General features: G+C 39.1%; 1 protein-coding gene across 7 annotated transcripts in view; it reads right to left on the bottom strand.

Moving 5' to 3' along the window:
• Window positions 1–1,571: 1,571 nt before the first annotated feature.
• Window positions 1,572–17,893, bottom strand: part of SPATA13 (spermatogenesis associated 13) — a 148,390-nt gene continuing 132,068 nt past the window's right edge. For all 7 annotated transcript variants that reach the window (XM_054058636.1, XM_054058601.1, XM_054058607.1 and 4 more), the window contains 9 exons: window positions 17,739–17,875; window positions 17,137–17,316; window positions 15,867–16,052; window positions 12,995–13,174; window positions 12,143–12,375; window positions 9,866–9,995; window positions 8,949–9,321; window positions 4,876–4,950; window positions 1,572–3,971 (listed from right to left, as the gene is read on the bottom strand). In XM_054058636.1, the coding sequence (XP_053914611.1) occupies window positions 3,790–3,971; window positions 4,876–4,950; window positions 8,949–9,321; window positions 9,866–9,995; window positions 12,143–12,375; window positions 12,995–13,174; window positions 15,867–16,052; window positions 17,137–17,316; window positions 17,739–17,875 (1,676 nt within the window). In that variant the 3' untranslated portion in view covers window positions 1,572–3,789. The remainder of the gene's footprint in view (window positions 3,972–4,875; window positions 4,951–8,948; window positions 9,322–9,865; window positions 9,996–12,142; window positions 12,376–12,994; window positions 13,175–15,866; window positions 16,053–17,136; window positions 17,317–17,738; window positions 17,876–17,893) is intronic.

Here is a 17,893-nt window from a genome sequence, read left to right on the forward strand (position 1 = left end):
GAGCTGAGGAATTTCAGCTTTGTACATTAATTCAAACATATACAATGAGAGAAAAATAATGGGAATGTAAGTTTGTACTTATTTCCAGAAAATAGATTCATTTGACAATGTTCCAAGAGTAAATAAACCTTGTAATGCAATTACTTCAGAACAAAGTTACTGCAGTCCTAAACATTGTACTTCAGCCGTCAACAGCCAATTCATCTGCTCTGTAGCCAGGATATTTCATTTACAATGTGTAACAGCGCAGGGATGGTAAGATGCACAAATCAATGTATGTAAGATAAAATGTTACAAAACACTTGTCAAAATAAAATATATATATGCAAGTCATCCCTAGTATGTACAACAAATAGTTTTAAATTAGAGATCGTTCAGAAGGCATCTCCTACATACAAATGCCACATATATAGAAAAAAAGCAGAAAGGCAAAGAAAGGTACTGTGTTACTTATGGCTAAAGACCTTTGGCTCCAAAACTCTGTTATAAGAATTTTCAAAAGACAACTGAACTGTGGAACATTTGAGTAGTCTGTCTTTGAACTCCGTTATTACACTGACCACTAAAATTCAATGTGAAATTTAGCATGGCAAAAACCACTTGTAAAACAATCTTATTATTTTATACATCAAATGCTCTGAGTTAGATGCAATTATGGTTTGGCATTATCCTAACTCAGTGGGAACACATTTGAGAACAATTATATTTTACTGCATCTCATGCACAAAGTCTGAGGTTATCTGCTCAGCAGGCCATCGGGAAGGCTCTGTTTGTGCTTTATCTAAATGAGGCACAAATGTGCTTAGTAGTCGCCCTAGAACTTTTTGTAGTAACTTAAAGCATGTGAAAGTGAGAGGAACAGAATAGATGTTGCTATCACACCTTTTGGATCATACACACCTTTTGTCATCAGAAGGAGGATCTGGGCAAGAGTTGCTGGAATACAAACTTACATTTTAGTTGCAACTCTTTTTCCCACAGACTCTAAACTCAGGCTGAACCTCAAATAAATATTTGTCTTAATGGTTAGATGATGTAATTGTGTGTCTTCATTTAACTATAATTAATTTAAAAGACTATGGTGTAGTCTAAATTTGGCCTGTCTTGTTATATTTTATCTTAACCTGCTGCAAGGTCAAATTGCAACGACAGACACAGGGACTATTATAAAACAACTATGTCTATATGTAGGGTACTATAGGTAAAACTGTCCTGAGTAATCTGCACCATGAAATATTTGCTTTTTATCTCTCTGAAATTTACTTCTTGAGAGAAAAGCTACTGCATCCATATGCAAACATTTCTGTTCATTTTAGGGCTAAGGCACCGGCATTACTATATGGGAAGAGCCTTTGTGGGCACTGACATATCAGAAGATATATCCCAAAACCTCCTATTTTATCCAGCACTCCACAGAACTGAGACCTGGAAGAAAGCAGGTTTTAGCAAAGACAAATATGTGAGCGTGGATCTCATAACGTCTTCAGGTCCAGCTGGAAAGGTTTCTGGGTGAGCACTGCAATCCGAATTCAGACATTTTATTTTTTGCACCTAGAACAAGTCTTTCAAAATGTAATTATGAAAAACATCATCTCCACTTCCACAGTACATGCATCGCTTTGGTTTGCAATCCTGAACGTGGCAAGTACCCACAAAAATCAGTATGTAAGAAACACAAAAGGATTACTCTTTAAAGGGGAATGGCATGCACCCATGCCTGCATTTGGAAATCTGCTCCTTGTGTTTAAGTGGAGTATTTAGAATTATCTTTTTAAAAAGTCTGAAAAGAAATAGCTTGTTTTAAACATCAAAAAAAAGTACAACCCATCTTTTTTCACTAACTTTCCCGTGCATTTTCTTTAAGCTGGATCATGTCAGTGCATACTTCCTGTTCTTAACTATTTCAGGTCATTTTCCATTGCTATGGAAAAGCAAAAGCAATGAAGTTCACTAAGCAGTAAACAATTCAGCTGAGCATCACCAGGCTTTGCATTATTGCTGATCTATATACACGAGTCATTTGAAATGTACATTTGTCAAAAGATGTCTTTTAAAATCAAAACCACAAACCTGGGCTTTGCAGAAGTTGCCACAAAGTTATCGAATCACAAAATCTAGCAACTGGTAGGCTTCACAACACTGATGAGAAACAAAAATATAGAGGTAACAGTAGTAGTCAGAACAAATACATGTTTTAAATAAGGCTTTTTTACATTGTTGTTAAGATGCCTGGCCTCTAGCCCCTTGTTTGTTCTTCATATATTACAGATTCATGACAAAGCTGATTGTGTCCATTGTCAAAGAATACCCTTGGATCTATCCTTATCATCAGATAATGCCCCTAATCAGCAGCATAGGATAAAGTATTGTAAAGACATTTATAGCAGATTAGTTCTGAAACATATGGAGTCTTTCTTTCCTTCCATATTACAAGCAGTCTTGTCATCTTTAATGAGAGCTATCAAGCAGAAATAATCAGTGCTGCACATACCAACATCCTGTTTCTTCCTGGTGGCTTATTAAAAGTTATTCTCCCAAATCAACTTCATGTCATAGGCAAACTGTAGTAATGCAAATCACATATTGCATATGCTGGCGAGAGCTGACCTTAATTGAACTAGGTTCCTCCCCTTCCAAAACAGACTGATGACTCAGACAAAAATCCATCTCTGGTGCACACAACTTCACTGCCTCTTCCAGTAGGGATTTCTCTTTCTTTGTGAAGACGGAATTGGTCAAAACCCTTTGTCAATCGACTGTGTATAAGAAGCATGGATCCAGACCACTTCTATATAGTTACATTACCATTCATCCATTTACTAAGTCAAGCTAGACGAATACAAAGTGTGAGAACTACGTAACATAGCCAGCAGTCAGCCGTCAGCACGTACTGTCTCAGCTCTGACTTTGTACATTCACATTATCTTCATTAAAAAATAAAAAAAAATACTTTTTACACAAAGAGATAAGCATATTGGTAAGCCGTCTCAGGCTAACAAGTGCGCAAAAGGTGATATAAAACCTCTACACTGAAGAGCATACATGCATGCAGTATATTGCTGCAACTGAAAGTAATCAATCTGAGATGCCCTGGGCTCCTCTTGCTTCCACTTGTGTGCAATTAATGCACACATCTTTATAGTCCATTTTACACACTGTTCATGTTTCTATATGACAGAATAAAATTTCCCTGTTCCAATCTGGAATATGGTAAGGCCTTGCAAGACGTTCTCCTGCCATTTGGCAATTTAATAGAAGAAGACAGGAAGGATTCTGCAAATTCTGCAACAGCAGGTTAATCACATGGGATCTCTCCACTTGATTTTAATGGGTGGTCTCTGCTCACTGCTTAGGAGAAAACTCTCCTAAGATTCCTTGCTGATATACCCCCCCTTAACAAAAAACTCCTCCCTACTCTAAATTTGGCCATGAATGTAAGATTAAGAAAAATGAAATGTTACAATGACCTGCATGATTCCATCACTACTTCAACGTAACTAAGAAATAGAGATCAAAATACTGCTGCTTAAAAGTAACAGCAAGTTGTCTTTGTCAGAAGGGAAACTGCTCTTCATCAGCAATGCTGACATCCAGAAACATTGACTTCAGAGCAGAGTTGAGGAACTACTTCTCCTGGACAAAGGTGGTATTTCTGGCTCAAGGGAGCCCAAGGTTTTCTCTCCAAAACTGGAGATTCACTGAGCTCGAATAAGCTTAACCATGTCTCCAAGGTTCTCCTCTGCAGTAAGACTCCTTCTGTGCCAATGCTCTTCTCATGTCCTTGGCCTCTCACTTTTTGAAGGGGGTAAGTTTGTTGAAGGTATGCCAGAAGAGGGATGGCTTCCGCTTGGGTTCTGCCAGGGCAAAAACCTGCTGCTGCGGGATGCTGGTAGGCACAGTGATGTGGCGCTGATGAATAGGATGCAGGCTTTGGTGTGGAGGAGGCATGGGACACCCATTATAGCTTACTCCTGCAGAAGGAACAGTTTAATAAAGTGTACGAGTCAGCTATTAGAGCAGTCAATACTGAGAAAATTTAAGCACAGGATCATGGAACAAATTCAATGGTCAATAAAGCCTGCATAAATTTTGTCATGAACTCAAATGGAAACACTATTAAATTTTCTGCTGTTAAACTTCTTAATTTCTGCATAAATTTGGCTTAAAAAGAGAGCAATACTAGTAAAAATAACATTACAGAATTACCAAAAACTAAGCAGGGAGCAAAGGACTACATAACATCAACTCCTTTACTCCTAAATTCAGATTTAATCTGGTCTCATTTGCTCCATTTATTCTCTCAACACATAAATTTGACTTTAAGATAGAACAGGACAAAATCACAACATATTTTCTGAGAAAGAAAAGGAATGAAAAAGCTGTTTCTAGAGAAATACATTTCTAGTCCATCCTTCCTTCTAATCTATGATAGAAGGAAGCTATTTTGAGTGCGTTATCATAAATACAGCAACACGTGGCTTGCAGGAAAAACTTTATGATATTTTAAACAAAGCATGGAATTGCTACAGAATAACAAGTTGTTGGAGTAAAAGCAAATGATGGAATCAGTAAACCTTGTTTCTAAGATAATCTCCACGTGCACTTTCTTACACCCTTAACTAAACCACTTGCCTTACTTCTTGAGTTTCATCTCTAATAAAGAGAATACTGACTTACTTGTCTGAAGGAGACTGGGAAGTTGATTTAGTATATAGTTTACAAAGACATTAGAATTTGATATTAAAATACGGATTCATGGAAATAATTTGAAGTCCATGTAAACTTTTAAAAGATTGAAGAACTTGACCACAGCCAGATTGTGCTAGATCCTAACATAAAGTACATTGGAACACAGTAAGAATATAAAGCACCCACCTTTAATTTTTCCATGCCTTGACTTACGGGCATTCTGCATGGCTTGTTTCTTCTGGTTTTCTGAGATTTCCATTCCTACGTCAAAGTGTAAATTAGGGCACTGGTATAAAAATACTGTATCAAACACTTGACTAGATTAAATTAAAAACAATAAGTAAAAAGAGTTAAAAGAGTTTTTAAGTAAATCTCGATAGCAATATATCTTAGGTTTTTAGAAGTATATTTTACTTTGTCATATAAATTTAAAGACAGTTTTTCACTGAGATAACAATAGGAACATTCACTGAGATAACAATAGGAACATTAATTTGCCTGTAGCTGCCTTCCAGATCCTGCAAATGACAACCACTAGGGAACTAACTACACAAAAAGTTCTTTTTATAAATAACTCCAGATAACTAGAGATTAAAAAGCTGAAAGCGACAAGCCACCAAGTAATAGGTCACAAATGCAGAATCTGTTTCTTTTTTTGCTCACTCTGAGCTAATTTGGGGAAACAAACTGAAGTCAACAGTATAAATTCGGGTACCTTTCCCTCCCCTCAGAGGACACAATATCACATCATCTGCCAAACACCAAAACAGGCTGTGATGTGGTTGTAGCTGCAACAGGCTGGGGCTGGATGGCTCACTCTGGTTCCTCATTTATGTGCTTGCGTACTTGTATGACTTACATGATGCTATAGTATGTGGTCAACCCTTTGCTATTTACTATCATGTGACAGGAGTATGACTGATCTGTGCTGAGTACAGAGATGCCAGACATCTGCTATGAAAGGTGACACCAGTGACTGGTGCTCTCTGGAGTCCAGGTACAGGCACTCCAGTTTCCTCTCCCTGCATACAAGACAGTTGAGATACTGAGATACGTTATGTTTGCACAGGGAGACAGCAGTGCGCACACACCGTCACTCATTTCACTCATATGCACATAGAGAGCACAAAAGCTGTGATTCAAAGTCAGAAGGAAGTGTCTGATTTGGTTCCATCTTACATCTTCCCACACTTCTCTATATTTTCAAAATTCCCTTTACATTTTTAGTCTGAACTTATGAAGAAATTGTAACAAATCAACCTATTAACTTACAACACAACAGCAGTTACCCATAATTTTGGGATAGCAGAAGTTTATTTTATTCTGCAGGGTTTTTTTTTTCCCTTTATACAAACAAAGAATCAGATTAAAAAAAAAAAAAAAAAGAAAGCATTTTCACTAGCAGAGATCAGACCACTTTCTTAGGGTTACTATTAGCGGTCTGGAGAAGGATTTTCTGGCTGTGGCCTTTTCTTCCCATATATTCATAACAGCTAAGAAAAGCTAGATATGGTTTGGGAGACAGTGACTTGCACCAAAGTGTCTTTGAAAATGGAAGTAAAATGCCATTTGCAGTTCTGAATTGGAAGAGTATGTGTTTGTTCTCTGAGTGGTTAGATTAGAGGCTTTGTGTGAAGCCCAGCAAGATAGCTTACAAAATCAACAAGATAAATTTAAACCTGAGGTGGAGAATACTGGTGCCTTTCCACCAGTTTTGGCTAAAGGAAATATTCAATTATGCCAAAAAAAAGATATTTTTGAAAAGAAGCAGTCTTCTGGGTAATGGAGAAAACATGTAGGCCAGTGTGACACACAAGACCAGATGGGCATTAGCCATCACAACTCAACAATCTTTCCTCCAGTTCACGATACCTATGCCAAAACAGGTACATAGGAATAATGAGCTGCAACATTTCATAGAATCATAGAATCATAGACCACAGAATCACAGAATCATAGAATAGTTTGGGTTGGAAGGAACCTCAAAGACCATCCAGTTCCAACCCCCTGCCATGGTCTGGGACAGCCCACTAGATCAAGCTGCCCAAGGCCTGATTTGAAAAGCAAGTTTCCAGAAGGCTGGATGTAACCTGGGCAGAAAAGACTACATGTGCTTATGTTCCATTATCAAAAATACAGTTTCTCGTTATACTGAATTTTCTTCACTATACTGCACTGAAAAGCACAGTGCCTGAAGAGCAGCAAGCCTGATGGACCCTCCCTCGCAATCCTTGTGCTCAGCACCATAGGAATTTGTGACCCAGCCCTAAATAAGGGTTAGTGCCATTACAACAAATCTCATCATTATCACTGCAATGGCCACCACTGTTGAATGGTTATCCTTTTGAATATCATATGTTGTTTTTCATGAGGTCTCAGCAAAATAAACAATGACATTTGGGGCTGAGGCTGCTACACCTTTGTAGTTTCCCCATGCTTGGGGATTTTGTCAGCAGAGTCACTTAGAAGGAATGGTAACACACCACTGCCTGCACAAGACAAATGTGCCAATTCAAGCACTAGTGTGAGCCTCAGAAGCATCGTGACATACAGCATTTAGCCCTCTCAACATACTCTCCTGGTGCTCCATAAAGCAACCACTGCAGGAGGAGGTGTAGATACAGATTTGAAGAGCTCAAGAATGTTCCTCAGAAAAGATGAGAATGGAAGACTTTCCCATTTTCTCCTCTCTTGCTCAGTCCTGCTCACAATAGTGCAGGAACTGTGATTTATTCCATATGAGGCTTTCTGTAACCTTTTTGCAAGAGAGATTGTTTGAACACTCATCATCAGATCCTCTGCATTGCTTTATTACCTTCTGATCACCTTCACTCTTTTGCAATATCCACTTTATTTTAGAGCTCTGTTAGCTGAATTAGGAAAGGCAGCCACCACCCACCCCTGTGAGCACAAGGTGACTGAACAAGCTCTACACAAAGCAACTCATGAGAGACATCAGTGTTGTGTCTAACAGGATCATAATGTCACACTGTGATGTTCAGCACAGGAGAAGAGTTGGTTTTGAAAAGTTTGCAAAGTTAGAGGAAAGTTTAGCTGTGACTGCTTCATTGTTTATACTCGAGAGGACTGGGGTTAATTGCAACGGTTGGTGCAATTCGGAAGAGTTAAAACTGGGTTTAGAGTATGAATTGATAAATTTGAAAGTATTTTCTTCAGCTTACAGGCCACCTACAATACATATGGAAGAGGCCTCATTTTTGTCATATTTACAACAGTATCAAACAAGAGAAATCCACTAAGACCAAAAAGTTTATATTTGTAATCTAAGGGTTATTTCTGTTTTCTTATTCTACTGACCAGGTGTTTGGCATCTTGTTGATTCATCATTCTGAGTTATATCATCCTTTTCACTGCACTTCCAATTTTTATCTGCTGTCATCTAATGCCTAAGCCTGAAGAGTGTTATAAAATGAGAAGTTCTCATGCAGTTAACACACACAGATGCACCAATATTCTCATTACTGCTTTAAGAATATTAAAAAGTTTTATTTCTCTTATTAGGGCTGCTGTCTTCTCTGTGTATGTTTTGCCAATGAAATTTGGGTGCACCTGGTCTTAAAGGAAGCATGAAACTATGCAAAAAATAAAACAAAAGAACAATCTTAAACGTAGATTCACAAAGAAGACACTGTCCTTGGAGTGTCTCACAAGCTGTGGGTCTAAAACTGATCCTAGGATTTGCTACATTTTCGCTTGCTCAAAGTTAGGCTTCATTTATCTGTAAACTGCCCAGTGGTGCTTTTGTTTGGGCTGTAACTAATGAAACCATGCAAGTGCACAGGTGTCCTGCACACAGGAGGTGGCACTAGGTGACATCCACAGTATAAATCTACAATTACCGCTTCTTGGCTTTACAATAAAGTGTCCTTTACAAGCAAATGTTTAAGGCCAATGATTCATGCAAAAGTGCTGGGACTTCGGATGGTTTTTAATTATGAGTTGGTCTTTGTGAATTGCATCTTGTCATATCTCCATTCTGCTCTGCAATTCACCAGAATCACACAGGTTACACTGTGACACGGATGTTATCACTGACTGCCCTGAATGTCTGGTCCACAATTACAGGGCAAACACACCTGAATAGGCTTCACTGAAACAGCTCAAGGTCACATCAGGTAAAAAGAGACACCAGTCCCAGAAGGCAGAGTGCACATCTGCACAAAGCATACAGAAGTGTAAAAGCAAGAACAATCCCCTTTGTTTTTACCAACTTTTAGATAGAAAGTCCTTTCACTCACCCATTTCCTTGTCTTCCCAAACTCTTCTCCTTTCACTTTCGCATGCCTCCATCCATCTCTTTTTATCCTCCTGTTTTTTTGCACAGAACAAATGTATCTCTTCTGTTGCTCTGTTTATTATCTTAAAAGCATTTTTGACATTAATGTTAAAGTCTTTGTCTCGCCCATCTTCAGTGTCCACAATTTCCATATCGTCCATGTCAATACGATCTTTATAATATAAAATGTCCCTTCTCAGTAAGTCCTTCTTACAGAACACAAGTTGATGGTCAAAAAGGAAGAAAGTCCTCTGCTGGCTTTTGCCTTGCTTTAAGATTTTGGTCAGTTCTCCTGAGTGGATCAATTCTGAGCTTCTGGCTAACACATCTGGTCCCTAAGAAGACAGATATATGCACGTAGTAAGGAAATAATATTTTAATATCTTACTGTTGGCCTAACCAGTCTCATTTTTATAATCAAATCTTAAGTTCACTCATTTTTATTGTATTTTTATCATTAGATTTGAAAATGTCATAGAATGTAGATAAACTCATACAGGCAAACTCAATGAATATGGTTCTGCTATACTTAATTTCACTAAAGTCTTTGAACCAGGTTCAATATTTGGCAGAACTACAAAAAATCCAAAGGCAAAGCTATAGGTTTAACATTTTAAAAAAATACATTTTGCCACCTTGATCCAGCGTCATCTCAAAGACAAGTGTCCATGTTAATGCACGCTGCTCTTCCTCATTTATGATCAAGGTAATCAGTAACAGAATCACTGCAAATTAAGCAATTGGACTTTTCACTGAGCAATGACCAGTTCAAAAGTAGACACAATAAACTACTAACTACGCAGAAAGGCACATCCTGTAAAGGACATGAAGTACTGTACACAGTACCTTTGCTCCGGAAAGGGGCAGACTGACACTTACCTCCCAGTCTACGATAGAGACCTGCCAGCGTGCAATCTTGTCTATGCTTTCTAGCCTTCGTTTTCGCTCGTTGATCAGGCATGCTACGTTCTTCATAGCCTCATATGCAGCTTTTATGTTGTTATAATCACTGTGAAATGTAGTCACGTTTCAAAGATCACTTATGCAATGGATATGATGTAATCACAAACTGTAACACAGTACCTGAAGTACCTGACGGCATTTCCCATTTATCCCTCCGCTCAGGATACTTAAATAAGAGAAACCAAATTCTCAGCTGTCCAGAACTTCACATAGCAGTCTGTCCAATTCAGTACTGCTGTACTGCTAGACTTTGTCCAGGAGCAAATTCTTAAGTTTGTAGAAGGAGGCAGAGGAGGTAGATTGATGAATTGCAATACTGTCTCTACTGAAAACAATGGCGGAACTCCCATTAACCTCAGTGATATCTACATTGCACTCAAGGAATTTGCTTTCAAGGAAAATTTGATTGGGATTTTATTGGGAAGGGCATTCGTTTAATCACGTTTAACTGTATTTTTTCCTTCTTGTTCCTGGTGGCTGGGTCAATGAATGAAGACAGAGGACTGTATGTGGGCAGAAAAAGTACTGAAAGCCACCTCCAACAGGACGAGCTAGGGACACAAGAACATGGGCACTGAAAAGAAGAATTACAGGAGACAATATTGGGAAAGTGGCCTATTTTCATGGAACAAACGTGTGACAGTCAAGATAGTCATCTTGCCCTGCCTGCTGCAGGTCAAATACAAGCCTTCTGTCCTTCTTCCACGGCTCTGCTCCCCTCCTTCCTTCCCTGAGCTCTACACATGCTTTTGAATCTCCCCAATCTGTAGGCAGGTTTTCATTCCCCTTTGAATAGCATCCATCACTCCTTTACCTTCCTCAAAAAGCGTCTGAGAAGAGAGAAGAGACATATTTCTTGCCTTTAAGTCCCAACAGAGCAGCTGCCTTCTCTCCTTTGTCAGAACGCCTCTTGAAAAGGCAACCAAAGGCAGAAAACAGCACAAGCCAGAAATAAATCCTGCAAAGGGGTCAGCCTTGCTGTCCTTTTTATCTGCTTCTGTCTCACTTTCTATTTTCATTGGGTGCTGCTGATGGATTCACTTCCCTTCTAAATCTACGCGGTACTCTCCTCTCTATTTATATTTTTGGAAACTCTTTCTGCAACACTGTATACAAAAAGAGAGATTAACAATAACAGGATCCTAATAATGTCAGGGAGATGTCCCACAGGGTGAATGCATGATAGCCATGCTGCTACTCTTGCTCTTCCTTATCTCAGTTCCTTCTTTCTCTGTCGGTGTATACATTACTCCACACTTGCTGCATAAACTGTGGCCTTCACAGTAGGCTGTGCACATTGGACCTTCAGACTTCTAATGAAAACAAAACAAAAAAACTACCAAAAAGCCCAGTTAGCTGGAGCTTTACCAAGGCTCTACATGGGTGTAGGCCTACTTGTTTGTGAGCATCTCTGTACACCGGGTACCCATATGTGCTTGTAGGCATCTCTGGATGCTGTGCCAAAGAAGAAACTATGGATGGAGGGTGGCAAGACCTTGCTGTTGCTTCACCTGCAGGTTTAATAGCTCACAGAATAATCTTTCTAAAATTAGTGAAAGAGATGTGAAAGAGATACCCATGTTAGTGACTGGTATTGCAAGACATTCCAAGTAGCCACAGAACTGAACAGAGGTATTTCACACCTGAATGTCAGTACCTCACATCTCCTGTATTTTGCCCCTGCAAAAATCCTGTGGTCTCCAAGGAGAGTTTTCTCAAGGTTAAAGAAGTGCAGACTTTGGCCAAGGAAGCATTGCCTCAGGCTGCATTTGGACTTCTGAGCATAGGGGTCACAATGTAACATTTTTCTTGCAGTAGTAAAAGGTAAAAAGGCAGATGATTAAAGATAAAATCTTAATTTAGTCAAAGATTAATCAGCTCAGGGGTATACTAGAAAGGCAAATAAACTGTAACTTCAATTCTTATTTATCACAGCTGCAAATCTAACATCTGGACTTTATTGCAAGCAAAGGCAATGCCTATTACTAATAAGTTTCTAAAAATCATTACCTCCAAACTGGCCCAGATAGTGTGTTTTTTTCTCAGGCCATCTTTACCTTTTCTTGCTTCTGTCTAAAGTGGTCAAGGGGAGTCGTGTTCCTGATCTCAGAAGTGTTAGAGTTCTGTCACCCAGAAAACCTGAGTAATTAAGTGTTATTACAATTATAAGATTTGGTTTTTTCATTCTCTCACCTGTGTTCCTGAGTGGTGTATTTGAGCAATTCTGCAAGCTGCAGAGGATATTTGCAGATTTTCTGAACGGGTGTGAGAAGAAAACCATCAATGGCAATGTCAATCATCTGCTGAAGCAAGCGACAGGCCTCAAAGAAGTGACGGTATTTGCCCTGTTTCATTAGTTTGGAAAGTTCAATGCAGGCACTGGGATGATTGTTACAATACTCTGAATAAATAGCAAAGCCTTCTTGCTGTTAAAAAAAAAAAAAAAAAGGTCAAAGCTTTAACTGAAGTATTTGTCTATAAAGTAGAAAAGATATTTTTGTAACTTCTATTGTATCTATTATATCTAATTACATTAATCTATCCATTTCCTGTATTGTTTCCAGGCTGGTCAGCCTTGAAACTACACAGAAATCTACTTTGTAACTGTCAAAACTATGTACCTTCTTTGTAAGAACACAGAAAAAGAGGCCTCCATTGAGTCAGGAGGCAGCTATAGGCTTGGCAAGTGTCTGTCAGGAACTCACAGCCTCTTTCCCCACCACCTTTCCTTATTTTCTTTAAGAATATTTAGCATGTCCAATATGAGATCATTGCAAATAATCCAGCTGATCCGTGATCATTACAGTTTTGAAAAGGAAATTTAAAACTATGTACAAAGTTACATCCTTGCTAATGACAAGGAGGATTCTAAAACATTTAAATAATCCTTTAATTGTAGATCATTTTACATTCTAAAACGCTATCTATATGTAGTTTCGTATTTGATAAGCACTTGTTGCTAAAATCCCATCCTACCATGGTAACTTATAATTTTCTTATCGTATTTTGTTAATTTCATAAATGAAAACAACTTTTGCATCTTACATGTTGAAGAAAACATGACCCTATTTCACTTAGATGAGGTTCCTCTTTGTTGTACTGTTTCTCAAGATCCTTCAGAAACTTCCTTTGGAACTTGTAAATATCTTCAATATTTCCAAAAATGGTGTTTAATTGAGCTGCAGTGAACATTCCTGTATGTTTGCGGCACTGCCGAATATAACCCTGGGAATGAAATAAAAAGCTTCTTTAGTATGAAGATGTGAAACTAGGTTCTTCCCTGTCTACCTCTCTGCCATTTAAGTCGGCAACCCCACTGCGATCTACAGGCAGGTGAGTGGTTTCCCAGCCATACACATGCACACAGACAGGCAATTTCAGATGTGCATTTGAAATGTTTACACATTGATTTTTGCAGTCCAGCTTCTGTGTCCAGTACCGTAAAGGAATCAGGGAACCAGAAACCAATAAAGTCTGTAAGGCCCATTTGCACCTCCTTTTTAGGACTACCTGCCTGGTGTGCAGCGCTGTGTGTGCCTCTACTTTAGCTGCCATGCTTTTTTGTAGCAATTCCTCTGTGCCATAATAGTTCTTCTCTACGCAGATAAGAACAAACCCTAAAACAATTAATATAAAGACAATTTCTACCAGGGCTAAAGTACTGGTTCTTTGACCATTAGGTAAGTAGGGCACAGTCTAAGCCAGAGAAGCAATTATGACGTGTTCAGAATGCCAATGTTTGGTAAAATCCATACAGAATTGGCAGGAGGTAAATAGTATTGGCAAGACTGCACATAAAAATATGATGTGTTTTCCAGTGTTTTTTCTTTTTACTTCTAAGAACATCACAGATGTCCAGTTCATTTTACTCATACTCAGTGTTAGGTAGGTACTCAGCTTAGTCCTCCAGTTTTAAAATATACTCAGAGCAAATTCTGCTCCACCATCAGTAACCGACATTAGATCACATTGGCATCACATAGTTAAGAAGCAAAGGTACAATTGGAGTCCTCTTAGGGCTGAAACACGCTGCAGCAGCTGCTACACACAGCCAGCTTTTCCTTAGGTACCTGTTCCACAAAGCTGAGCGCAGCGAGGAGGACACAGTGCAGGGGCTGAACACCCAGGAACAGCTGCTGTGCTCTTACTCTCCTATCAGTTATGACGCAAAGGTACAGACGAGTACGAAGGTCAACTGGTGTGATAGGGGTTATCTGCCAGGCTCCTCTGTTTGGCTGCTCTCAGGCAGCTTCCCCTCAAATCGCTCTGAGAGCAGACAGCTGTAAAAAGCCTTGCAATTGCTCTGGTGATGTTTTTACCAGGAAACAAACCTGAATATTGCTGGCGCTGGTATGAATATTCCTGTCTCCTCCACAGCCATCTGCTCTGAAAGATGTGCAGTGGCTACACTGCAAGCTGCCTTTATTTACAACTGTTAGGAGAATAACTCCCACAAGGAAAATGAATTCTTGTGCAGCTTTTGTAACGTGGACTGCTGACACTTCTTGAATGTAAAATGTTTTTCTGGGTATACTCCAGCTTCGTGATGCTGACTGCATCAGCCCTAGTGATTCATTCTAGTGCAGAGCCTGCAAATTTGGCTTACTATCTGCTGTACCTTCTCTGGTTTCGTCTTACTTGGGTATATTTTCAGCCTTGTGTCCTGCTTGCGCTCTACAGATTCACTCTGAGATAAGCAGACCACCTCTACCTGGCATGTTGAACATGGAGCACCACCTCTGCTTTAAAAAATGTGTGTTTGCTCTCTCATACTAAACTCAGCAGCACGTCAAATTTTAAAAAGGAGGTATAGAATAGATGTATTACAGAAATTTAATATTAGTATCAGTCTAAGAATTAACAGGTCTATAAAATATGAAGGTCATGTCTTAGAACTCAGCTAACCATGGTAGCAACACAGCTGTGCGTACAAATACTTCCTTGATTGTTCAAGACTTACTTACTTCCTTACTAGTAAGTAGTAGTACTACTAATAAATAGCGAATCTAAATGACAAAACTTACATTTAATGTTTTAAAATTAGCCAAAAAGAGACCAATATTTGTCCTTTTGTTTTCCCTTTCTTTCTTCAAAATGCATAAAAAAGGCCATAAAAAAAATAAATCAAAGAAACTGCTGTCTTATCTACTTTGTTATCCATGAAAGAATCTAATGATGAATGCTGGACTAAAGTATGACAACATGACAAATACAGAGAGAGAGTTAGCAAACTCAGGGTACAAAGAATATTTTGGTAGGTTGCTTAGCACCCTTTCAGATGCAAACCGCAAGTCAAATGCAGGTCAAATGTGTCACAGTCCACGTCAGAAGAAGAAAAAATTGGTGAAAAATATTAAGCAGCTTCCTGTTCCATGTATGGGCCTCCAACAAAATCTGAACAAAAAGCAGAAAAGCCCCCACATTTTATGCTTCAAATAAGCGAGGTCATTCTAAAACACCTTTAAAGACTTCTGCTTAGCTACTAAGCTTCCAGCAGAAATCTCTTTGTTGGAGAAAACAAACAAAAAAAATCTCACCTGGCAAACATTCCCATTGCAAGTTACTTTCAAAAATTTTATCCCTGAAATGTAATCAATTTTATTAAATTTACTGGAAGTTTTCTAACTAAAACAAAACCTCAAAAGTTCTACATGAACTGAAATGGAAAATAGTGGTCAAATAAGCAGAGCACTTTTTCCATGTCAAAATTGGAAATTTTATTTTAAGAAAAGGAAGTGGTGCCTTGTGGCAGCCGGCAGAGAGGAAAGCCATAAGAGGATACAAGAAAGGTATGACTGACAGCCTCGGAAGTGCAATTGGGAATATTTTGATATGAGAAACCACTCTGGTTCTCAGCTTATATGGGATGTTTTGTTCACGTTAGGTCAGCAAAATGCCCTCAGGTTAAAGCACGTACCTCACAGATGTCCTTGAGATGCTTGATATAGACTCGTTCTGTGTTCATAATTTCCTGTATAACGTTGGTTCTCATCTGATCCTTGTTTTCAGCTATTTTCTGACGATGCTTGCTCATATCTGCATCTTGTTCTTCATCCTGGATACTACTACAATTTTCTGGCACTTCTTCCTGATTAACTCGCAGCTGCAGCCAGAACAAACAAAGCAAACTAGAGTAAGGCAGCAAACTTCTACAAAATGTGTTAAAACTGTTATGGACTTCTTAAAGAAGGTAAGAACTTCTTACAATAAATTACTTGCTACATAAAGTCCTCATTCTTACCTTAAAGAGTTCCACAACAGGATTTATGTCATTGTATCCACTGTATATTCAAGTAAAATGCTGAGATTTCTGTCTGGTTAAATACAGTTTTCAACTCACAGTATCTGAGAGGTACCATGTTGTGTTGCTTGTATATTTTTCAGATTTAAGGTTATTTCTGATCCTTACTAATAGTTTATGTGTTATTTTGGCCAAGCCAGCATACGGGTAAAACTTACAAAAGCAGATAACTCAAACACTTTTAAATAGTATCCCTCTTCCCTGGTTCCCCATCTATATGATGTGAATAACAGCACCCCCTTTTTCAAATTTGTCTGATGGCCCATGTTGGCTGGAGATTTAGGAAGGGCAAAGGCAGGAACCACCTTTTGTACTTTGTGTAGTACTTCATATAGTGTGGCCCAAGCCTAATTACAGGCTCTTAAAAAGTACTTTAAGTTAGTTTCTAAAACATAATTCAATTTTATACCATTTGAGTTACACTGTCATTAATCTAGCTGAGTTCTGACTGAGGAGTTCAGACTGTGAACCAGATTCCTACACAATGTTGTGACAATAAATTAAGCCTTAATTTATCTAGAAATCCCTCCCTGCATCCCCACTACCTCATAAAAAATGTTGCATCCTCTCTGTATACACTGATCGCTCCTGGTGGAGCCTTCTGCTGCCCTCACTTCTGCTTGAGAAATTCCTTTATTTACAAAAGAAGCACACAAATGAAGAAGCCAGACTAAAAGATCTGGAGCTAACTAAAAGAGGAGCTAAGGGATCTTGGGGTGTGGTTCTCTATTGCTTTTTAGCTTGTGAAGTCATTAGGAATTAACCACTGATGTTCAGATACAAAGATGCTGAGGATCAAGCACTTCACTTAATGCCATGACCATTGCTGTTGCACTCTGCTAGGAATCTCATGTGAGAATGGTGCAGAAGCAAGACAGTTACTCACTCTGACAAAGCTAGCTGGAAACCAGGCTTCCTTGTCCTCGTTTCTTCCCCACCACCAGTCTTTGTTGGAAGCCTCTAAAACTCTAATGACATCCCCAGCTTTGAAGCCCAGCTCTTGATCATCCATCGTCACATGGTCCCAGAGAGCTTCTGCATAGACAATGCTGCCATCGCTTATCAGCTGAGATGGGAAGAAAATGAGCTTGTGAAGGACAAAAGATAAACAATGAACTGTTCATAAATTACTAAAAGATCAAAATACCTCACTAAAGTGACCATAATCACTCCTGTTACAGCATAGAACTAAAATTATGGATTTTCAGAAATCTATGTGTAAATTTGTTAGTGAGAACAATTAGAGTCCTACCCCAGAGCAGTTAGATAGGCTAACGAGTCAAGCTTCCAGGGAAGTACTAGTAACTGTGCTCTTCCCTTGGCATCTGCTTGTGGGCCCTGCCAGAGACAGAACACCACGGCTGCTGGATTCTTTGCTATGCTGGCTGCTGTCATGGCACTTTTTATTAACATGAAACCTCCAATCTGTGGAAAACACACTCCCCTGCCCCCATTGTCATTACAGAATTGCAAAGCCTGGGACGTTACCTCATTAATTGCTAGCTGTTCCCCTCCAGGCTGCAGGTACCTGGGAGTGGCTTGGCAGAGCTCCTCATAACTGTAGTCTTCCTCACTGCCATTGTCATCCACTAGGGCTGAGGATTCAGTCCCACCATCTGCAGCAACTAAAACAAAGGTGCAAC

This window comes from Cuculus canorus, chromosome 1, assembly GCF_017976375.1.
Source record: "Cuculus canorus isolate bCucCan1 chromosome 1, bCucCan1.pri, whole genome shotgun sequence".
NCBI lineage: Eukaryota > Metazoa > Chordata > Aves > Cuculiformes > Cuculidae > Cuculus > Cuculus canorus.